Below are 24,583 nucleotides of genomic sequence, written 5' to 3'. Positions count from 1 at the left end.
GCCCTTTTTGCGGTTAAGGTGGCTAGTTTAAGGAAAATGGAAAAGGAAAAATGTCTATTAAATGAGCAGCGTAACAGCTTTTAAATCATGTGGGGCCTCAGTGCGAGCATAAACACTCATTTTAACGGAAGGTATGTACTTTTTATCTTTTTAAATAAAACTGTTGTTTTATCCTGTTTTATATTTTCGATGATTTTAAATTTTGTATACTTTTTTTTTAATGTTCACTATTTTTAACTTTTGTAAACTGCCCAGAGAGCTTCGGCTATGGGGCAGTATATAAATTTTATAAATAAATAAAATAAATATTTTATTACCTCAATTTTAGACTTTTTAAAAGTTGGTACCATGTTTTAAGATTCATGTATTTATTGTTTGTTTTTAACACATGTTTACTGTGTATGAAATGGTCTGAAGACTTATTCAATAAACTTTGATTGATTGATAGTAGTCACGGGTGTGTGTGTGTGCTTCTACCTTGAAATTGTAGTTAATGTCAAATTCTAGTTCTCTCTCATGGCCAGTGATGCCTCCTTTGTAAATAACTTCACACCGGCCAGCTGAGCATTCCTTCAGGATCTTGAAGAGACGGAAAGTAGCAGAAACAAACTGGCAATCACCTAGAACCAGAGCATAGGGGCTTGCATCACAACTAGTGTCAAAACAAGACGTTACTATCCCCACCTTAAATGTGGGCTACAGAGGTATTGAGGGGGAAACAAGGTAGATAGTTTCCAGGTTCTCTTACCAGGTACAGCACTGATCTATAATGCATGCATTAAGAGGGAGCATTAGGATTGTTATTGGGTTTTTAAAAAAGATGTAGGCAGTGAAACTCTGCAGACACTGGTAGGTCTCTGTTGGCTCCTACCTATCCTTGGAAATACATGGAAAGCAAAACAAAACACAGATACCTTATTTTACTGAGATGGCTTATATTATATACAGTATGCCTATCATAGTATCATGTGCTCAGAATGATGTTCAGGGTGCTGCCAAAAATGGGCACCGTGTTCTCCCTGATCAGAATCACGTGTAACTAAAGACTGAAATAGGATTTATTCCCTTCTTTCAGAAACTCGTGGTCTCCAATAGAAGTAGAAGAAGCTTGGCTTGCTTGATCAAAGGATTCTAAGAATGCAAAGAAAGGCCTTGGCACAAATCCCATTCCAGAATCCCATGTCCAACTCTCTTCATCTAGGCAAGGAAGAGATATGCTATTGAATATATACATGAAACCACCTTTTCTCTGCCAGAACAGTTCTTCCTCCTCGCTAGACCATCTCTGAAGTGTAGCCTCCATGCTACCTCTAGGTCACTTAGCAACTGCACAGCAGAAATAGAAGCAGCCTGCCCCTTTGAAAGGGAGATAGGAAGAAGGGGAGCAAGGAAGAGATGTACACATCTTCCTACCCTTCCCTTGGTCTATGGCACTAATATCAACAGAAAAATTCCTTAGAAGGGTTATTACTATTTATTTCTCTTAGCACTGCCAATATTCTGTTGGGAGAGCTGGGAGAAATTTAATTCATACATCAGCATGATTCTTATTTAGGTTTCCTGGACTAATCTCTTACAGCCAGATAGCGAAGGAGAAGGAAGGCAACAGCTGAATTCTGACATTCCTGTCAGAGATAAACACACATGATCAAAGAAGACTTGCATTGTAAGTTCATGTTATAATTTCAGCAGCTTTCAATGCCATTGCCTTCTGAGGCGTCATTCTGGAGACGGGACTAAGAGGCACTGTTATGCAGTGACTCCAGTCCTTCCTGGAGAAGCGATTTCAGAAAATGGTGCTGCAGTATTCCTGTTTGACGCCTGTGGTGTCCTTCATTGATCCATCTTGTCCCCCATGCTATTGAATATATACATGAAACCACTGGAAGAGTTTGTTTCGGGTTTCAGTGCCACCAGTACACCGATGACATCCAATTCTATTTCTCCTTTCCATCTAAATTCAAGAAAGCTATTCTAGTTCTAAATTGATGTCTGATGTCAGCAATAGAATGGATGAGGGCAAACAAAATGAAGTTTAATCCACGGAAGACAAAGGTGCTCCTGGTTAGACAAAAGGCAGATCAGGGAATAAGGATTCAACCTGTGCTGGATGGGGTGACACTCCCCTGAAGACTCAGGCTTGCAGTTTGTTTGTACTCCTGGACTTGGCCTTGAACCAAGTTGCCCAGGTTTTTGTGGTGGCCAGGAGTGCATTTGCACAGCTCAAGCTAGCGCACCAACTGTGCCTGTTCCTAGACATGTCTGATCCGGCCATAGTCTAGCATGCCTTAGTTACATCCCATTTGTACTACTGTAATGCACTCTAATGGGGCTACCTTTGAAAATTGTTCAGAAACAGCAGCTAGTTCAGAGTCCTCCAGCCCTCCTGGGCTAACATATTGGCTGGACTTCCCCAGATGGCTGTGCCACTTCCTCTCCCCACCAAACCACTGCTCGCTTGATGGTTTCTTGGCTTTTGTGCATTTCCCACATTCCCAAAGGTTGAAATGCCTCTCCTAAGGCTTAGTTACAGGCAAAAAAAGGGGGAGAGACGTACTCTGGTGCTCCAGAGTACGTCTCGACCCCCTTTTTTTGGCCTGAACTGTGCTTTCTCCCTCTCATCGCAGACCTTAGTTACAGGCAGTAAGACCTCTAAGCTAAAATATGCTATTTTCTGTAATTTCCATCCTACCCCCTTTGCCTTTTAGTAGCTCTCACTGCAATGAGCCCCCCTAAAGCTTTTGGCCCTATGGGTGAAAGAGGTTCTACACCCCTGCTGTAGAGCTAGATGGTTTGCCTGATGGAATAGAGCTACCTGCAATAGGTACTCTTACCCACAAGACTTTCCAGCTCCTTGTTGGCGAGGGTTATCCGGGAGGCAGTCACCAACCGAGGTGGGCAGAATCCAACTTCCTTGGCGATTCCATAGAGATCTTTCCAATACAAGGCTCCCCCTAGGCACTCACCTAAAGGTGGCACAGAGACAGAAGTGAGCAAACGATCGTTTCCAAAAGCAAGGGCCTGGAACATCCTGCCTCTGTTCATCAGCTTGGACTCCTAAGATTTCCATTTGGCTTACAGGTGGTAGGGGATTTGCCGCCTAGTTAATTTTTTCCACATGGCAGCAGGCTGCATACACACAACTACCTGCATGAATCTCACCCACAAAACAGATGATTGGCACTTGGCTGGGGACTTCCAGAAGGTAGCTCAAGTTAGAAGGGGGGGGGGCATTCAAAAGCTTTATGAAACAGACTGCCCTGTTGGAAAAGGTGACATATAACACAATCAAATAATATGTTTGATGGGAAAATGAAATGCTGACATTGGATTCTCAACCCCATATATAGAATTGGGGTGTGGGGAGGCAAATTCACTTACCCCACAAGATTCTATGTTTCCTGATCATCTCTGGCAGGTCATGACTGGCATACACATCACTGAAATACATCTCCCCACCTGCCTGAAAGAGAGTTGTCAACAGCGTATAAAGAAACAATAAGTCTCCACAGTCTGGTAGGCAAGAGAAGAGTGTATAGAGTGGGGGAGAGATTGTGACTTGGTTAAAATCAAGGGAATGGCTTGGCTCGGAATGCAGGGCCAGCTCTAGCCACCGATTGCAACTGAATTGTTCATCATTTATTTATTTGTAACATTTATATACTGCTGAATATAATAGAAGCTCTCAGCAGTTTGTTTGCCGTGGATGTGTTGTGACTTCAAAGCAATGCAGCTCACCTAGACAAACTAACTAGCCAAGATTTCTGGGGGAAACACAGGCCTTCTCCTTGTAGGAGAAGTCAACCATTCTCTTCCCTTTGTTAGCATAAACAGGACCTTGCAGCAAGCTAAGAAACACAAACCTGATGTGCCTCATTCTGCTAAGATGCCTGGCCACTGCTCTTTTCCAGGTACTGATCTGTACAGGCACTTCGTTCTATTCAAAGGGCTTGTGTTCTCGACACTGACTGTACATTTTCCCTATTTGTACGTATGTTTGGACAGAACTGTTTCCAGAAAACAATTCTTGATTAACACCACTCAGAGTGTCCCACTGTTATTATTGTGTTTAATATGTCATTACTGTGGCTAACAATCAGCTAATACATTACCTTTAAGATTCGATAAGCCTCATGCAGGACAACACGTTTATCAGGAGAGAGGTTAACCACACAATTGGAGCTAAACAAGAGATAGAAGTGTTTTTAGAAAAGCAGAATAGAAAAGCAAAGGGCAGATTTCATCATGCAATCAATGCTTCAAATCATGGCTTGTTCTGCAAGGACTTTTATCAATGTAAAAGGAACCCCGTTTGAACTTCCAAAGAACTGTCTCTTCTGAAAGGAAGTTTTCCCCTCTTTTTAACCCCCTCCCATTTCAATTAGAAGCCCTGCTTCCCACACCTTTAGTCATTGCAATACTGGAAAACCAATTTCTACTTCTGTACAACTCAATTGCACAAGTGCAATATTGCACTATAGTGCTTTTAAATGATTGTGAAGTAGCAACCTTGAAGCCTCCTTTCTCCACAGAAATGGCAGTCAAGCTCTAACATGCCCCTGAAGCACTGAAACAAAGTGACTGAGAAATAGTGCAAAGTAAAAATAAACAGGGAAGAAAGAAAGGTGAGCATAATAGGAAAAAGTGGCAAAAGAAGCCTGTGTCCAAAGTGGCTACTGCAAAGAGGGGGGGAGGAATGAGGGGTAAAGGGGAGGGCCCCACTGCTTGACCAGGTCAGAGACACACCCCTCCACATGCCCAGTATATAGGATTTATTTATTTTATTTATTTTTAGTTATTACATTTTTATACCGCCCAATAGCCGAAGCTCTTTGGGCGGTTCACAAACATTAAAACCATGAAGAGCATGAAAAGAACCAACAATCTAAAAACACAATTACAAAATACAATATAAAAAGCATAATCAGGATAAAACCACACAGCAAAAATTGATATAGGTTAAAATACGGAATTAAAACAAGGTTTAAATTTAAGTTAAATTAGGTGTTAAAATACTGAGAAAATAAAAAGGTCTTCAACTGGCGACGGAAAGAGTACAGTGTAGGCGCCAGGCGAACCTCTCTGGGAGAATGGGGCACATTGCAGTAGAACCACATTGGAGCCGCGTTTAAGGGAAAAACACAGACTAAAAGGACTTTGCGAAAATGCACAGTTTTGAGGGGGAAGCTGCAGAGTTGCTGCAGAGTGGCCACAACATCATGTGTCACTAATGTGCTCTCCTTCCTGATGTGCTCTCCTTCCGCACTAAATCACCCATGTAGATTGCCTCTTCGCTCTGCCATAGTGGTAAGGAGCAGATGTCAAAGCACCTCTCATTTCCCAAAGGAACCCTGCTCTCTTGCTGTAGGCCAGCATAGAGAAAAGAATGGAACATGAATGCATATCAGTTTTTAAATCCAAGATGTTTTAAAACCAAGGTAGCACTGTTTCATTTGCAAGAGCATCCGCCTGATGTAGATCAACATTTTGCCTCTAGAAGGCCAGTACAAACACCAGCAAACATGTTCCAAACACATCTGCCATTAAAGTGAATATAAGGGCTTATGGGGTGTGATTATCTTTTTGTTTTGTTTTGTTTTATTGTTCACTACTCAGGAATTTTATTTAGATATAGAGCAGTTATGAATTCTGTAAATAAATAAATACATATGAATAATCAGCCATGGTTTTATGGTATAACTTGATTTTTATTCTTTTCTATTTCATTTGTTTGTTTCACTGTTCACTGCTCAGGAGTCTTTTATTGATAAACATCAGTTTATAAATTTTTCAACTAAATAAATACTTTTTCAGGAGAGAAGCAATAGGCAGAAAGGGAGCAGTGCTTAACATTCTCATGTCATCAGTTCCCCTTGCAAATACTCCACCCCAGTTTCTGCAGCTGGATTTCTGGTCTTGGAAAAAACAGTAAAAAGAACTTGGGGAGTGGGTGGGAACAGGCATTTAAAGTGAAGAACTGGTGGACGCAGGAAGAGGTAAGCGACTGCTCCTGGGCCCATGAATCTTCTCATGGAAATCTCTCCTCCTCATCAGCATTAACACTGGCCTGGTTCAGACAACATGCTAAACCATGCTGCTTAACCACAAAATGGTTAATGGAATGTATTAAGGTTAATGCATTCACTTAACCATTTTGTGGTTAAGCAGCATGGTTTAGCGTGTTGTCTGAATCAGGCCAGTGTGAGGCAAGATCCAGGTTGTATATTTCCACTTTTCGAAACAGTGTCCAAGAAGAGTGATTCCTCGTTCATTATTCACAGCTTGCTTCAGACTGAGGTTTGGGCCAACCCCAGAAAGGAGGCACTGATATTTGGGGACTATGGAAATCCACAAAACCCCAGTCATAGCACTGTGTGGCATTCAGCATCTAAAGTTAAAGCCAACACATCAAACAGAATCTCCAATACCTGGGCTATCAGCTTACAGGAAAAGGGGCTAGAAAGTCGACCTACATTATAAGATCATAGCTTCCATTCTTCAGGCCTGCTTCACCCAGTTTTTCCATGTAACCATGGATAAAGTTTACATTAGGCTTCCAATACCCAAATTTTTTTGTGTGATGATCAATGTATTTCTTTGCTACTTCTACCTAAAGGAGGGAAATGAAACAAGCCAGGAATTAGAATATTGCCATTCAGTATAGGATAAGACTTAAAAATGGTGCTAAACATGGTGTGTGATGGTTGTTACTTGTGACCTAGATGTTAGATATCCTTTTTATGGTATTTAGATCAACATTTATTTATGCATTATTTATGCTATTTATATATACATTCATAGCATATAATTTCAGCAATTCTATTTATGTGATCTATGCAATTTACATGTCAAGATTTTAAGGCTATTTTTATATACTCCTTGCAATAGGTTATTCATGTCATTTATGATATTCTATTTTATACATTCTATTTATACTATCTAATTTTGGCATCATATATACAATTTATACTAATGACTTCTATATTAAATGCAATAACGATCGTAGAAACGAGTTTTGTGCTCACAGTTTTTGGACACAAAAATCCACTCCAGGTTAAATGCCCTGAAAACTTCCTTCATCTCAGCTATATAATTTAGGGTGGCAGGCAAGTCATTTCGATACTGCTTTTTAAAAATAATTGGTAGTCAGAAATCCTTGCCAATCCAGAGATCTTCTGTAGTTGATCCAGATCTACCTTCTGCCCACCTCTATGCTAGAGGCCAAAAGGAAAAGGAAAAGACATTTTTGACTTGCAGAAAACTTTGCAGAAGGACAGAAACAGCAAGCATACTCTGGCTTTTTCTGTACTTTTGCAAAGCATTCTGCTAATCAGAAAAGGCTTCTCCCAATTCTTTGACCTTTGGGAGAGAGGTGGGAATTTTTCTTCTGCTGTAGGGATAGAATTGGTGGGTGAGGATGGAGAGATGCCTGGCTGGTAAACCAAACCGTCATTTGTTGACACCTGGTTTGTTTTATTATTTATTATTCTGCCTTTTTTACCCACCAGGTAACCCAAAGCAGCATACATGATCCTCCTCCTCTCCATTTTATCCTCACTTCAACTCTGTGAGCTAGGTTAGGCCGAGAGTCAGTAACTGGTCCAAAGTTACCCCATGAGCTTTATAGCCAACTTGGAATTAGAACCTGGATCTCTCGAGTCTAACTCTAACCACTAAACCACAGGCTGTGCCTTACCCACCTCTACCAATGTATAGGTAAAAATTAGTCTTGAATCACATTCTAAAGAACAAGTAGGTACCTACCTGTGTTTCAGTCATGTCTACCCCAGTGACATGGCCATTCTCCCCAACCAGCTTACTGAGCATATAGCAGTCTCTGCCACTCCCACTGCCCAAATCCAATATGCAGCAGTCTTTTAGACATTCTGGAATTACCAGGCCACAACCATAGTACCTGCAGGAAGAAAGGACAAACTAAGGTGGGAAAGAAATGCAAATTTGATGTAGACAAATGGGATGGGATGATGTGGTATGTAGGGGTGTGCGCTCTGCACCAGAAAGCTCTGGTAACCGCAAACATCCACAGAGCATTTGATCTTCCAGAGTGGAGATTGGCCACTTCCAAACCCATTGAATAATTTCAGAGCAGAGGTGCGCCCAATCAAAGCTTCTAACATCTCCGAAATTATCCAACTGTTTTTCAGGCGTAAATGCTGTGTGTGTGTCAACTGGATATCTCCATATTTGGAAGACGCTGAGTGGGGTGAGGGGTAGCTTTGATATTGACATCTGTGGCTAACCAATTAGGAATTGCCACAGTGCTGTCCGTGACTGTGTTCTCCTCCAATCACAGTGTTTGGGGGAGTGGGAAACACTAACTGGCTGCTGGTTCTGGCCGTGGAGGGGGGGGGGGAGAGGGAGCACGTTTCTGCTCGGATTCATAGTCAGTAATCCACAGTGTGAAGTGCTGCTGGGCTGGCTGGCATCATGAGTGAGGCAGGCTCTTTATTCCAGTTAAACTAGTATTCCTATTGGCTGGCTGGGCTTCCAGTGCAGTGGGGAGGGGAGTTCCATCCAATAGATCTGAAGGGCATCAGGTTGGAGAAGGCTGGAGTAGAAACTTCCACCAGCAGCACTGAAACTCTGCATCAGCAAAGCAAGGGATAAAAGCTCCCTTAATGTACGTGTCTGGGGGAGGGAAATGCTTTGACGGGAGGGAATTAAAAAATCCTAAAAAATCAAGGCATGAATGGATCTGCTACAAACGTAGCATGCCTAAAGCCCTACTTAAGAGCTAACATCATGCCAAGTTTCATTACCTTTAAAAATGACAAGTGTTTTTTAAAAAATAATTTAAAAACCACAACCTTTTTAAAAAATCCTTAAAAATAGAGGCCTGAAGGGATCTGCTCCAAACTTGGCATGTCAACAGACTTACTATCACCATGCCAAGTTGCATCTCTTTATCTTTAAAAATAAAGGAGTTGTAAGCACTTGATTAATTTCCATTGACTAGAGCGGTTCTCCAAAAATGGGCGGTTCTCCAACGGGCAATCCGATGAGGCAAAGTAAGGGGAGCCACTCCAAAATTGAGGCAGAGAATTGCCTCAACTGAGCTCCACCCCAAATTTTGGGGTGGAGAAAGCCCGCTCTGCAAACCCCTAGTGGTACGTACAGTACATGAGCAAGATGAGCCAATCCATATTAGCAACACTTACAACAAATATGTTTGAATCTGTTGCTTCTCAGCACTCTTCCACCACTGGAGAACAATTTGGTTTGCAAGTCAATCTGAGTTTTAGTGTACAGCCAATGTCATTACAATATTGCATATTCGGAAAATTAAAACAAGTATAATCAAGAATATATCAGCAAAATAATAATACAAATAGTCTGGTCGATCACCCTTCCAATATAACAAACAGTGCAAGCCTATACAGTCTAGTCAGAAATAAATCCCAAGGAATTCAATGGGGCTTACTCCCAAGTAAGTGGATATAGGATTGCAGCCTAATAGTTCAATCCTACATTTGTCTACTCAGAAATTCATCCCATTAACTGTAATAGGATTTATTCCTAGGTAAGTGAGTATAGAATTACAACCTGCAATCCTAAATGCATTTATTATGAAGTAACCCCCAGTGAAACTTGCTTTTGAGTAAAAATGCATAGGATTGCACAGTAAGAACTACAAATAAATCGTAATCTTGGTAGCTTGAATAGGAAGCAGTGCAGCCTATTGTTGTCATTATATTTTATGTTGTCATTATATTTTAAACATATAAACATTTAATAAGATGGCCAACCCTGCATTACATAGAATATGACACAAAGAACATAATATCATCTGTTCTCAATCACCCCTTCACCACATGGACAAATCCTTTGAAATGTGGGGACAACATTAAAACATCAACATATAATTCACCATTATTTTAATTGCTTTTTGTATATGTATATGTTAACCACTTCTAGAACTTAGTTGATGAATAATCTACCTTTTGATTGACTAATAAATTAATATAGATCTGTATTTAACTGATGTGGGTAAGATAATTTTTATTGATTAAATTGTAAAGTGCTAGTAACTGTTTGAAGAAAAGTCAACTTTAATATTTTCTCTTCTATTTTCTCTTATAGTAACACCACAAAACCAAGTTTCTGCAGCTGAAACTCTCCCCACGGCCTGAGTTCGATCCCAGCGGAAGCTGGTTTTGAGGCAGCCGGCTCAGGTCAACTCAGCCTTCCATCCTCCCGAGGTCGGTAAAATGAGTACCCAGTTAGCTAGGGGGAAAGGTAATAACGGCCGGGGAAGGCAACGGCAAACCACCCCGCTATAAGGCCTGCCAAGAAAACATCAGCGAAAGCTGGTGTCCCGCCAAGAGTCAGTAATGACTCAGTGCTTGCACAAGAGGTTCCTTTCCTTTTCTTAGGCCAACTGGTTGAAATTTGCCCTCTCTGATTTAATTGACTAAAGCTTTAGTTGATTGATTTGCCAATTAAAGCTTGCACCACTAATCTTATGATTGTATTACTTTAACTTACCACTAGGAGTGGTGGTATCTAAGCTTGCTCCTGGGTAACAAGAGGATTAAACAAAATAAGTCTCCTCTCCATCCCTTATCCATAGATTTTTAAACAACTCATTATATGGCTGCAAAAAAGGCAAATGCTATTTTGGGTTGCATTAATAGAAGTATAGCTTCCAAATCGCGTGAGGTACAGGTTCCTCTCTATTTGGCCCTGGATAGGCCTCATCTAGAGTATTGCGTCTGGTTCTGGGCTCCATAATTCAAGAAGGACACAGACAAGCTGGAGCATCTTCAGAGGAGGGCAACAAGGATGATCAGGGGTCTGGAAACAAAGCCCTATGAGGAGAGACTGAAACAACTGGGCATGTTTAGCCTGGAGAAGATAAGATTGAGGGGAGACATGATAGCATTCTTCAAGTACTTAAAAGGTTGTCACACAGAGGAGGGCCAGGATTTCTTCTCAATCCTCCCAGAGTGCAGGACATGGAATAATGGACTCAATTACAGGCAGCCAGATTCCGGCTGGACAGCAGGAAAAACTTCCTGACTGTTAGAGCAGTATGACAATGGAACCAGTTACCTAGGGAGGTTGTGGGCTTTCCCACACTAGAGGCATTCAAGAGACAGCTGGACAACCATCTGTCAGGTATGCTTTAGGGTGGATTCCTGCATTGAGCAGGGGTTTGGACTTGATGGTCTTGTAGGTCCCTTCCAACTCTACTATTCTATGATTCTATGAACAAAGAAATCAATACTGTACTTTGCTGAAACCTCCTCATGCACACATTGCAGTGCTTCTCTGACATGTGTGGGCAAAGGTCTTGTTGAAGTAAGGCAGGCACTGGTTTTTAGATCTTCTGTTTTCTTCAACTCTTTGCCATAGTAATCCTAAAACAGGAAAAACAGAATACTAACTTATATGCAACAAATGTGTGGTTTACGAGGGTTGTTTAAAGGCCCAAGGCAGGAGTAGGGGATAGTTATTGTATGGGATTCATGAAAATGGTTCTTCATACTTAAACTTACTAAACTCTAGCCATCATTAATCCAACATTAGCTCATGGCTCATACATTTGAATAGCAGGACCGAAGGAGGAAATACAAATATAATTAGAACATATACATTTAATGTACTTACAAACACCAAACTACTTTTAAAAACATCGGCAACAATTGCTTGGCTGTCTCTATTAGATTTTTTATACAAGAAAGATGGGTAGATATATGGCAATTGCTATACTACACCCAGTCCAGTCCTCTCCTTCTGTTACACAGCGCACTACGTAATTTATGCCAACATTCCCCACCCCTGCCTAACCAAAGTACCAGGCCGGCTCCACAACACAGGTGCTGTCACCAGGCTGTGTGAGAGGGAATATATGGGAACAGAGATAAGAGGAACAGTTGCAGATCAGAGGAGGGAGAAGAGGCAAAACAGATCAGTCTTGAGAGATAACTCTTTTTGGGGTTCAGGCCACCAAAGAGCTTAGATATGACGGAAGTGAGCAGGCAAAACTTGTTTGTGGATGCGTTGGCATAGGGACATACAACCTACAGCATCCTTCCCCAACCTGTTGCCCTCCAGATATGCTGGAATACAACTCCCATGGCTGGCTATGGGATTATGGGAGTTGTAGTCCAACACATCCGGAGGGCGACAAGTTGGGGAAGGCTACCATTTAGCATCAAACTAAACCAGCCTCTTACCTGCACCTCCCTGTATATTTGCTCCGCAGCCACTGCAAGGAAATAAAAGGGATCAGAACATGGAATAAAAAACTCATCTAATAGTATTTTTGGGGGGGGGGGAGATGGGAGACATAACTCCCCCTGGGCCAACTCAATCTTCCCTCCACCCATCCCCGCAGGAGCATCCCACAGCCCCTATCCATTATTCTTTAAACCCCACCTCCAACCCACGAACAGACCTTGGACCTCCTTCCCCACTAACAAGCTAATCCCGGGGCCCCAGCAGAAAACGCAGCAACCCCTACCCCCCACTTACTCGGCGCGCCGATGGACGCCCTAACCGAAGAGCGTGACTCTTCAGGGACTGGGCGGAAGCCACGGCGTTGTGCTGAGGGAACGGGCCTTTGGCTGACAAGGCGGCGGTGCCGTTCCACGCCCGGCACAGGCCAGAGCGCCACCTGTCGGGGTGAGAGGCGGGGCGAAGAGGTGATCAGTTCCTATGGGCGCAGGACGCCGCAGATCCAGGAAACGGGCCCCGGGCTTGCCAACTTTTATTATGCACTGCCCCTCCACTGGCTTCCGAAGATGACCGGGGCTGTAGAAGTCCTTGGTAGAATCATAATAATCCCTCTTCATATTTCCATCCTCCAGCAACTCTTCATAAAAACATGTTTTTGTAACCTCTTCCTCCTTGCCATGTGCAAGCTCCTGTCGCCTTCTTCCCACAAAGTCAGTTTCTGCCAACTTAGAAATCTATTTTAAGTTCTACAATTAAGTGGTGGAAAGAGTACCTCTGACCTTGAACTAAGTGCCTTCTCCTCATCATAGAAGCTAAAGTCCATGCAAAACAAAAAGACAAATGGCAGAAGATGCATAGGATTGGGCTGAAAGAGTAACCAAGCCAAGGGAGTAGAATGGGATAGGCAGTTTATTAAGCCTGCCGTACCACATTTGCAAGGCAGAGGATCAAGCTGCAACCCTCCTAACAAAAGTAAAGGGCTGAAATCCCATGTGCTTTCCTGGGAGTAAGCCCTATTTGAACGTCATAGGACCTTTGAGTAAACATACATAGGATTGTATAAGTGAGCACTATTTATCCCCCTCCCCCCTGGAATTAACTCCTGTTTTTATTAAAGATGGTCATTCCATTGCTGGATAAGGGCAACTGACCAAAAGATAACCCCAGATTCCTTCCTCTGCAATCATGTGAACCCACTTTCTCAGAGTTGGCTGAAGAAGACGAAAAACCTGCAACAATTTAGGAAGGCCAACTTCTGCTCTGCTTTTCTCTTTAGTTTTAGGCCAATAAGCAATTGTATAGATCCTCTACCCATTTAATTTTATTCCTGGGAAAGCAGGTGAGGAAAAATTCACAGAGTAAATAAATAAATAAGCAAAATAAATAGAGTGGATTTTAAACCATTCTCTGATATGAAAGCACCCCTCCTCCCAAACAGATCATGCATGGCTAGACATAATAAAAATACATAGATCAGAACATTAATTGCAATCATTTCAAAACAATATTGTTTGCTTTTTGTAAATATGAAATGGTCAATAATAGGATAATACAAATGGAACCTGTAATAAAATGTTGCAGTGCAGAGTGCTGCTATTGACAGTTCCAGCCAGCCATGTCCTCTTCCATGATACTCCATTCCATTCATCCTCAAAACTAAGTTTCCAGCCCGCAACCCCACCCCCACCGGCAGTAAGCATTCCATAGTCACTGAGCCTGAATATCCTCATTGGGCTGTTTTGGGAGTTCACCCCTTAGGGCTTTTTCCTAATAACTTTTTGTACTTCCACAAGATTGGTTCTGCTAAGGCTTAGGGACCTAGGAATTCTGAAACTTCCCTTCTTATCCATGTATTTTTACTACATAAGAAATCATCCTTGTGGGAAATAGAGGGAATGATTTTACCTCTGTAGAAAATATAAGACTGCATCACTCCTTTCTACAGCAATACATTTAACTGTTTGTTCTTGTTCAAAAAGAGCAAGAAGCACACACAGAAATCTAACACATTACATGTGATTTTATTAGGGTGAATGTATGAAGATGACAGGGCTTTGGTATCTTTAGTGGTTGTATAGAAAAGGGAATTTCAGCAGGTGTTATTTGCATGCATGCAGCACCTGGTGAAATTCCCTCTTCATCACAAGTTAAAGCTGCAGGAGCCTTGCCCTCTTGACCAGATACAAAAGAGGGCAGGGCTCCTGCAGCTCCGACTATTGTGATGGAGAGGAAATTTCACCAGGTGCTGCATACCTACAAATAACACCTGCTGAAATTTTCTTTTCTAAATGACCGCTAAAGATACTGGGGACCTGCCCACTTTATACCAGTGGTTCCCAAAGTGGGCAGTACTGCCCCCTTGGGGGTGGGTGGGATTGCATAGGGGGTGTTAAGAGGCAACGGGGCAGCAGGGGGGCGCTAAGAGGCAAAGGAGTGGCAGGGGGGCGCTCGAGGTGGTCTTTTCCGAGAAGCGCTTCTCCAGAAGGGCTTAAAACCGAGGGACATTTTTATGGGAGAAGGTAGTTTGGTCCCAAGCCATATAAGGGAAGAATCCACACATCTATTAATACCATTTAAGAAGAGTCCTTTTAACGGTGAATTGCTATCCTGCACTATGGGGAGTGGTTCAGAAGCTCCTGGTTGCATTTCCAACATCATATTTGGTGGAATGTGGTTTTAGTGTGGTCTGCCTACTTCTCTCCAAGCAAAGAAATCGACTCCAGATTACTAAACGTGGTGATTTAAGACTCACGTTAAGTGACTTTAAACCAGACATTGGGAAACTGTTATCATTAAGAATTTACAGAATAATGAGGTACTCTACCCTAGTTACTAAATGTGATATCTAATATTCTTGCTAAATGACTATCAGACTTTGAAAATATGGTATCACTGGATCAAGTTCATCAATTATGTTTAATTGAATAAACTAAAAAAATGTAATTGGATTTTGAATAAATATTCAATTGTTACTGTTTTAAATGTTATTGTTATTATCTTCCATAGTGGGTTGTTGAAAACCGCTATTCTGAATAATGTTTTTTATAGTGTAGGGTAGGGGGCACTGGGCATGAGTTTGTGGAACCAAGGGGGCGGTTACCTGAAAAAGTTTGGGAACCACTGCTCTAGATTTTGTGTACAAACATTTCTCCTTTAATGTTTTGCAATGTAAAAATAAATTATGAGTGCTCTTCTCTGAAAAAATGAAGTAAGCATTACTAATAAATGAAAGAGGAAATGCTAATGTATTTTAAATGTATACTATAGTATAAATTCTGTTTCCACTGACTTTAAATTGGCTCAGTAGAAATATCTCCAGTACCAACGATATATCTGAATAGATTACTGGTTCCATTAAAAATTACATAATGAAGCCAAGGCTACTTAATCAAGAACCATAGCAGCAATGAGTGTGTAGGAATGTAGTTCAAGGCCCAAACTGTCAGCAGATGTACTGCCATAAGGGAATACATTCTAGACATTTTTCTGCAGAGAAAATATTTACACATACTAGAGTTGTTTCAGCATAGCTCATACACATGCAAATGGTATTGTACTAAGAAATAGGAGGAAAGAAATAAACAGCAGAAACATATGCATTTTTACTTTAAAGCACATGTGGCATTACCCACATTTCTATTCCCTTAGGTATGTCTGTGTGAGTATGTCTAGAGAGTAAGGAATGTTGGACTGAGTGGATGTGGCTGATGATGCTGTGGAAAGGGGGGGAGTAGTATATATGGGGGAGCTGAGTGGTCTGAGGTGTTCAGTTGGTGATTGGGTTTGGAGAGTAGATGTGTTTAGCTGTGTGTTTTCTTCTCAGGAGTTGTGTGAGGAGTAAGTGAAAATAAGATCATAGGGACTAAGGATTGTTATTATTAGATTTGTTACTATCAGTATTATTAAGAATAGGCAGGATTTGAATAGAATTTGAAGGAACTAAGGACTGTAAACAACAATAAACATTTTCTTTACTTTGCTACCATAAAACCACGTGTCAGTTTGGCTGTGCCTCCTGCTCTATTGGTTCATAAATAAACACTTTACATTTAACCTTCAACCTGCTATATTCACAGAAAAGCCTTTTCCAAATCTCCTTACCTTTTCCCTCTGCTATAAGGGAAAGGTTATACTTTTCTTTTTACCCCTTCTTCGGGTATTTAAATGGTGGTGCTTAGCCTGAGGGAGGTGTGCGTGTCAAAGCCTTGTGTGTGAGGTGGTGGCATTGCAGCATGTCTCACTGTTTTTAATGGAGCTCACTCCCAAGTAAAAGCGCATAGGATTGCTGTCTAAATGCAGTCCTGAGATCCTTGTGATATAGGGTGGAATACAAATGTCTTAATAAATCAATAAACCTGGCAAATGGTGAATTTGTAATTCAAGGGACAATGCACACAATCATAGTAGGGGCTGCTGGATAACAGGATCAGGCATAGTGCACATTGCTGCAAACCACTTATCAGATGGATCAGAGGTGACATGCTTCAAGAGTAACCCTGAACAAAGTCATAGTTGCACTTACACACAACATCAGACACTGCATACAGCAATTTTAAGCACTGCATACTGCAGTTTTAAGCAGCTTTCTAGTGTACATCTATGTACCATATGCTAGTATGACTCTGCCCTGAAAAAGGAAGGAATTCATACTACAGCTTAATTTGATCGAGCTTTTATATAGTTTGAAAGAAGAATTTAATCCTTTAAAGCACTTAAAACGAAAACAAGGTGTATGATTTGTGATCTGCAGAAGTATAAATTCTTTGGAAAATTTATCCTGCTGCGTCTTAACTCCCTAAAGAGAAAAGAACAAGAAATAAATAAAAGGAAATAACTGGCCTTTTACAAATGCAAGATCTGCAATTAAAAAATTAAGGGCTGTTCCCATTCCCAGGTCAGAGAGTTATACATAGAGCAACATATACTTGGCATCATCACAATTAGCAAATGAGTTTTGGACTAGGTCAGTCCCACAGTGCTTCTGCTGAGGATGTATAGGGAACAGGGAAAGGGTCTACGCAAGTCCCAAGATGTGTTTTCTCCCATCAGTTTCTAGCTGCTTTTTAATAACATGCATAATTTCTCTTCATTTCAGAAGAAGGTGGCTCAGTTGATCACGCAAATTTGAAGACTGTTCAACGCTGAAGGTAAGAAGAAAGATTTCAATCAATACTCAAGGACATTTGAATATATTCAAAAATTACCATAAATGGACTAGACTGAGCTGCTTCTGCAAAATGTAAAGGATGGATCCAGGTGTCTCAAAATAAAATGGGGAGGCACCCGCTGTTTTAGTCCACTGATCTTGCCTTCCTGAATTATCCAGTTTGTGATTTGGAAGAAGGCAACATTCTGTGTTCACAAGGAAGAAACAGCTGCTTCCATTTGCAAATGTACTTCTAAGATTTAATATCCCACAAACTAATCCAAAAGGTTATGGCAGCAGCTTACAAATACCATATAATGCAAACAAATTGGTAAGAACAATAAACAAACCCAAACTATTTGCTCCGAGGGCTTGGATCTGAAAATAACTGCCATAAAACATTAAAATGGCAAAAAAATTGGTGAGTTACTTGGGAGTAAACTCCACCTTGCAGAGTGCTGTACTGGATGGACCCTTGGTCTGATCCAGCATGGCTCTTATGTTCTTACATCTGAGTAAACATATGTAGGATTGAACTGTGTATCTGACAGAAAGTGACGGGACAGAAAATCAGCATAAGAAGTAAATAATTACAGTTTTCTACTAAAATCTGTAAAGTATAATGCTCACTAGCAGAATGAATTTGATCTGGAATATGAAAAGGCAAAACAATGCAGAGTGCAGCCTTCTTGGCCACTACAAGCCTCAGCGTGTAGTTGGCAGGGTGAGAAGGCACCACTGTGCAGGAGCGGATTGAGAGACTAGCTCTGGTGCCGATAAAAATGATTAAAATCTTTAATAGTTCTTGTCGGTGTCTGGAATGCTCGACGTTTCGGATTAGAAATAATCCTTCTTCAGGAGCTACAATCAATCAGATTAACACAGTTTTAAAACTTATTTACAAAACCAAACTCACATGGGATACAACACCTATGGTATTCTTAACATTTCAATAGCGGTTTATTGCCTATACAATCAAATTTAGAGTGTATATATATATATATATATATATATATATATATATATATAATGTGATTTGATTCATAGTTTCATAAGAAATTTTGAAATTTTTTAGAACATTCTCACAAAGTGCAGCAAATGATTTTTACTAGAGCATTAAACATGAACCACAGTCATTATCACACTAAAATTCTTGCAAAGCCTGCATTGTAAAACCTTTGAATTTCAAAACTTTTAACAGTTTTAAGTGTCCTGGGCTGGCAATAGTATTGTAAACTATGTGCATAACACATATTATACAATTCTTAAACACTGACCTGATGCTGAAAACCTTATTCTTATATTTTAAATATTTTCTGGAACCTTTTTCCTTTCTGAGCGTTCTGTTGAACTGTCTCTAATCAAAGAGTTCTAGCTCGTAGCTGCAAGTCTGGATTGTGTGTTCTCTGATAAGGGTGATTAAATGGAATTCCTTAACTCTAATGGAGCGTTTTTAAGGGATCTTGCTCCTACTTAGCCCGGACTAGAATGTCAGACTGGCAATCTACAGTTGTCGACTTCTTACTTAAAGTGCGTGTGCGTATTAAGTTCCAAAGAATCATTTAGTCCTTGTGGCACGGGGTTTTTTAAAGTCAATAGCCAAAAGATTTCTCTTTTGCTTAGTACTCAGTCACTACCTTTCACTTTTTCAATGGCCCAAAACCGAATGGAGTCAGGAAGATGTCTTTTTCTTGAAAATGTTTCACCATTGGGGTCCCTGGTTTTTGGTGTCTCAGATTGTAGAGATGTTCCCCTATCTTTACCTTTAATGCTCTTGTTGTTTTCCCTATGTACATTTTGTTACAAAGACAAACAATAGCATAAATGATCCCAGCAGAATTACAGTTCAAAAAATCTTTAATCTGTATGGTCTTGCCATCATCACAGAAAGTGAGCATTTTTGTGTGTGAATTTGCAATAGACACAGCGCCGCAAGGATGGTGTCTCGTTGGCTTGAGTAAGTCAAAGATCATCGACTGGACTGTTGTCTTTCTTTCTGTAACAGTATGGTCTGATTGAATCAGCGAGTCTTTTAAATTTCTTGTCCTTTTAAAGGATATCATAGGTCTTGATGTTAAGCCCAGGAGATCTTGTAAATGGTGCCATTAGGTTCTAATATGTGTTTGCAGCTTTTTTGTGATGGAATTAAAATTCTGCCCCATGGCCCCAGAAATTGCCAATTTATACATGGAAGAATTTGAAATTCAGCACATTTTCTCCAGCGACGTATGGACGCAATCTTATTATGTGACGGAGGTATATTGATGACATATTTTGTATTTGGAGGGGACCAGAAGATAGCCTGCATGCCTTCCTGAAATGGATGGACATTAGAGATCCCAACCTTAGATTCTCTAAATTTGATTGTATAGGCGTTAAGAATACCATAGGTGTTGTATCCCATGTGAGTTTGGTTTTGTAAATAAGTTTTAAAACTGTGTTAATATGATTGATTGTAGCTCCTGAGGAAGGATTATTTCTAATCTGAAACGTCGAGCATTCCAGACACCAACAAGAACTATTAAAGATTTTAATCATTTTTATCGGCATCAGAGCTAGTCTCTTAATCCGCGCCCACCCAAAGCCTCATCCACCTTTAAAAGAAAATGCTGCACATCTACAAGTCATTCTTCAACAAGTTTTACCTGTTATTAGACTGTTATAGCAAGACACATTAAACAAAATCAAGTATTATCAGTATAAAATGTATTTGGCACCAAGAATGTACAAGGCATTGTATAATAGTGACATAGTCCTAACCCTACTGGGTTTGCAGTCAATATAACATGGATGGGCCCGTTCAGAAGACACCTTAAACCATGGCTTTAACCATGGTGGTTAAGCCAGAAAGCCAGGACGTATTCAAAAAAAGTCACCTTAACCACAGCTTTAACCACAGTGAATAAGGCTTTTTGCTTTATTCGCCATGGATAAAGCCATGGTTTAAGGTATCTTCTGAACACAGCCTGGCTTTCTGGCTTAACCACCATGGTTAAAGCCATGGTTTGAAGTGTCTTCTGAATGGGGCTGATAAGTGACAGTAGAGGAAATTGTTCAGTAACAGTAGGCACAAGGATATATTGGGGGTGAAAGTAAAGCTAATCTCCTAACCAAATAAGAACAGAGCAAACTCACTTTTTCTGAATAGCTTCTTGCCTAGAAAAGAAAAGACAACAGCAGGGGGAGGGAAATTATTAGGAAATAAGTTACAGGATGCTTAAGAACACAAGCTGATTTACAGCTGAGAAAGTTGGAGAAATCAAGGAGGGATCAGATTGTTTGACTTTATGGCCATGACATTTAGAATTGAACTAACACCTGTTTGATTGCTACCAAAGATGTGAAGAAATCTATGAATTTCAGACTAGTCTAACAGCCAGGTTTAATAAGCAGATTTATTCTGCCCATCAGACCTCCCCACAGACCCCCAAAGGAGAATGGTGTATGAAGAGTCAACTTACTTATTTTATTTTAGTAAGTAATAGTAGAGAGCCTTTCTTGGAATGCTAGTAGTAGAATATACAATTTTAGTTGTCCTGGACTCAGTTTCACACTTGGTCTACAAAGCTTTCCTGCATTTTCAGGGAGATCAGCCCTTCAAATAGAGTACACATTGTGTATACTTACTGGTACTGCAGGTGAGTGGTTATAATGGCCATTTTTCTTAAACTCTGCAAAGAACAAAATGTGAAAAAACTGTTCTTTCCCATTATGATTCCATCAGTGCAATCACCACACAGGGTATTGCAGGTCACTCAGAAATCATCACATACTAGACCTTCCTAGCCTAAAGCATCTGCTGCTCTGAAGGACCCCAAGGTTTTTAAAATTAACTTTCTTATAAAAAAGTTGACTTTCTCAACTCTAAAACCTAGGCACTCACTCCCAAATTACTAAGGAATATTCTGATCGTTTTATTTATTTATTTGTCACATTTATATCTTGCTTTTTCCTCCAAGGAGCCCAAGGCAGCGTATATGACCCTCCTCCTCTATTTTATCCTTACAGCAATCCTGTGAGGTAGGTCAGGGTGAGAGTCAGTGACTGGGCCCAAGTCACCCAGTGAATTTCATGGCCAAGTGGAGACTTGAAACCAGATCTCCCCAGGCCCAGTCCAACACTCTAACCTCTACACAACAAAGGCTCTCACATAGGCTAGGCTCCTGAGTTTCTTTTCACTGGCAAAAGTGTCCCCGAGTGGCCATGTTCACAAAGACGTGTTTATTTATTTTTTTAATCTGACCATAACACTAACGCAAAGGTGTCTGCGGTAAGTATGCATGTATGCAATATGTTAAAGCAGGCAATGTTTCTAGACTGAAATCTAGGCCTATGTTAGGAATGGAATAAAAACCTCTCAATTCCCAACCTTGAATTTGATTAGTAACCTCCCTTTTTCTGCATTTCTTGCCGTTCACACACAACATTTTTGTAAACCTCCCAGAGAGGCTATGGGGCAGTATATAAATTTAATAAATAAATAACTAAATACCAGGCAAAGCACCCACTTTTATAGATAAAGCATTCCTTACATCTTCTGAGTGCAATATGGCATCCTCTTGCATCACCATGTTTCTGGCAGCCTGCCCTAGGAACTGAAAGACATGGAAGCCACAATAAAAATACAAGTTTCTGGGATCCATTGGTACCAAAGGCAGCTGTTTTGCTCAATTGGCTTCAATGGGATCTAAGCAACTGATAGGTAAGCAGAATTGCAAACTTAATAAACTACATTCTAATCCAGGAATGACAACCTCATGGATGTGAAAAAGACCAATGCAAAATTGTGTGTCCTGAAATATTTAGGCACGTTCAACTGGGCTGATGGAAGCACAGTTCACACTCCCTTTTTCCTACAGTAGCCCCTCCAGTCCTTTGGAAAATGCTACACAGAGGCTGAGTTCAGACAACACACTAATCAACTGTTGTTTCCCATTCTGTTCGTATTACACACACACACTCCCAGTTGATTGGTGTGTCCTCTGAACTCAGCCAGAGAGTCAGGGGACCCTCCTGAGTGGGATGAACTATGGTTTAGAGAGGAGGGTAAATCGCTGAAAATTGGGCAGAGAAACCTTTAAGTGGAGCCCTTCTGGCCACAAGAGGCAGATTCTGGATCCAACCCTGGGAGTACAGTGTAACTACTTCTGCCCTCCAGAGAAGGAACGATTAGGCTCTTGCCCTTTTCAAGAGCAATAGAATTCATACTCCTTTACAAAATGCAGCTTTCCCCAATTGTGGTGCCTTCCGGATATTTTCGACAACTCCCATTAGCCCCAGCCAACACAGGCAATGGACGAGGATTAAAAGTTTCAGTCCAAAACATCTCGAAGCGGAGATGTTTGGGGACGAAGTAACAGAACAGCTGTAGCCGACTTCCATTGAGTAGCTAGCATGAACAGTACAGGGAGGAGTATTTTACTATGGCAGCCAGCTAGGGTGAGCGAACTACTTACTACTGCTACTTCGCTCCATGGAAGGATGCCATCGAAAGCGCCAACCAACCGCTAGCCAAACCCCCAGGTATGGTTTGCACCATCCTACTTGGCCAGGGAGGCAGGAAGCCGAAGCTTTCCTAAACGTCCAACCCCAGATCTGCCGGCATCATACAAAAAGACTACAAATCCCAACATACACTGCGCTGCCCTTCTGCCGAGATAAAGTTGAGCACCAAGTGCAGTGCTTTCTGGATCTCGTAGTCTTACCCACCTCGGCGCTCCGGGAGCCTTTCAACACCTGTTTAGTGAGGGCGATGACATCTGTACCGCAGCTGGTCACCTTCTCGGTCAGCAGTCCCTTCACTGAGTGGCCAAATCGTGCCTGAACATCTACACCGCTTCCTGCCGGAGCCGCCGCCATCTTGCTAATATTATTCACCCGAACAGGCTTGCCGCGACGGCAAGCAAAAAGGTACAGAACAGATAGAAAGGCAACGAGAAGCGGATTTAGGCTGTTGAGAAATCAGTTCAAGTTCGAACTTCCAGAAGCAACACATGCGGTGTAGGAAGCGAGGCGTGTTTCCGCCAGCTGTGAGCCGATTATACAGACACAACACAGGGAATGGTCAGACATTATGAATTAATGGTTGTTGTTTTTAATAAGCTTTATAAAAGGGTACTTAAGAGGGGCACCCCTCTTTTGTCCCGTGTTTCATATTATTTATTACTCAGGAACTCGTATTTCACACAAGTGACTTGCTATTTACAAAAGAAAGTTATCCTTCAATATTTGCACTTGTCCAACTTGTTCAGTGGAGTTTTCTGAACAAAATTATGCATACAAAAGGCATTTATTAGAGAAACTGCACACACAAAAGCATGTATGTTTGTAGAAAGGAACTTACTTGAAAAAGCATGATATAAGTGGAAAATACTTGTCATAAAGGGGACGGTGTAAAAACCGGAACGGAACAGACCAGAACGACCCGTTTATATTAAAAAAAAAAACCAAAAAAGTGGCATGTGTTAGCAACACTTAGGAACAATATTTTAGGATTAAACCACTGTAATATTATATCATTATTAACCCCAGAACTCCCAAAACAACAACCGGAACAGAATGGGCCGGCCGGGACGGCCAGTTCTGAACGAGCGATATCAACCAAACTCACCAGTCACACATAACTCCATGGCAAGGATGCAATAAGCCACAAAGCATCCAAAGAAACCGCGTTCCGATACCTGTTCCACCACGCATGGCGCATATTGCACAAAATGGACTGGAACAGCAGCTTCCAAGTGAGGTACGTCAACCAAACTCACCAGACGGACATTACTATGTGAGCCTGATATAATAAGATCCAAATATCACGTTCCGATACCTGTTTCAGGCAGAAGCCCGTATTTCGCAAAACAGGCAGTAACAGCAGCTTCCAAATGAGGTAAGTCAACCAAACTCACCAGACTCACATTACTAGGTGGGACTGATATAAAAAGTTCCAAATATTGCCCCCAAACCACGTTACGATACCCATTCCAGGCCAAAGTCCGTATTTCGCAAAATGGGCCGTAACTGTAGCTTCCAAATGAGGCAACTCAACCAAGCACATTACTAGGTGGGACAAAAATAAAAGCTCCAAATGTTGCCCCAAAACCACGTTCCGATACCCGTTCTGGGCCAAAGTCCGTATTTCGCAAAACGGGCCATAACAGCAGCTTCCAAATGACGTAAGTCAACCAAACTCACCAGACTCACATTACTAGGTAGGACAGATATAAAAAGTTCTAACTATTGCAC

General features: G+C 41.2%; 2 protein-coding genes across 4 annotated transcripts in view; both read right to left on the bottom strand.

Annotated features, from left to right (window-relative positions):
* Positions 1-12,628, bottom strand: part of AS3MT (arsenite methyltransferase) — a 28,831-nt gene extending 16,203 nt beyond the window's left edge. For all 3 annotated transcript variants that reach the window (XR_010025731.1, XM_063132582.1, XM_063132583.1), the window contains exons 1-9: positions 12,499-12,628; positions 12,201-12,232; positions 11,254-11,381; positions 7,765-7,915; positions 6,474-6,610; positions 4,113-4,182; positions 3,382-3,463; positions 2,835-2,966; positions 478-620 (exon numbers count right to left, since the gene is read on the bottom strand). Coding sequence is in view for 2 of the 3 variants with exons in the window: in XM_063132582.1 (XP_062988652.1) it covers positions 478-620; positions 2,835-2,966; positions 3,382-3,463; positions 4,113-4,182; positions 6,474-6,610; positions 7,765-7,915; positions 11,254-11,381; positions 12,201-12,232; position 12,499 (876 nt within the window). In the remaining variant the exon portion in view is untranslated. The remainder of the gene's footprint in view (positions 1-477; positions 621-2,834; positions 2,967-3,381; positions 3,464-4,112; positions 4,183-6,473; positions 6,611-7,764; positions 7,916-11,253; positions 11,382-12,200; positions 12,233-12,498) is intronic.
* A 4,292-nt stretch (positions 12,629-16,920) lies between these two features.
* BORCS7 (BLOC-1 related complex subunit 7) lies at positions 16,921-23,234 on the bottom strand. The gene is made up of 5 exons (XM_063131559.1): positions 23,057-23,234; positions 21,880-21,942; positions 20,975-21,018; positions 20,483-20,503; positions 16,921-17,342 (listed from the first exon to the last, which is right to left on the bottom strand). The coding sequence occupies exons 1-5, from the start codon at positions 23,204-23,206 to the stop codon at positions 17,288-17,290; spliced, it is 333 nt and encodes a 110-aa protein (XP_062987629.1). The 5' UTR covers positions 23,207-23,234; the 3' UTR covers positions 16,921-17,287.
* Positions 23,235-24,583: the final 1,349 nt, after the last annotated feature.

The sequence above is a fragment of the Elgaria multicarinata genome, chromosome 8 (genome assembly GCF_023053635.1).
Source record: "Elgaria multicarinata webbii isolate HBS135686 ecotype San Diego chromosome 8, rElgMul1.1.pri, whole genome shotgun sequence".
NCBI classification, from domain to species: Eukaryota; Metazoa; Chordata; class Lepidosauria; order Squamata; family Anguidae; genus Elgaria; species Elgaria multicarinata.
This window is presented reverse-complemented; position numbering and strand designations above follow the sequence as displayed.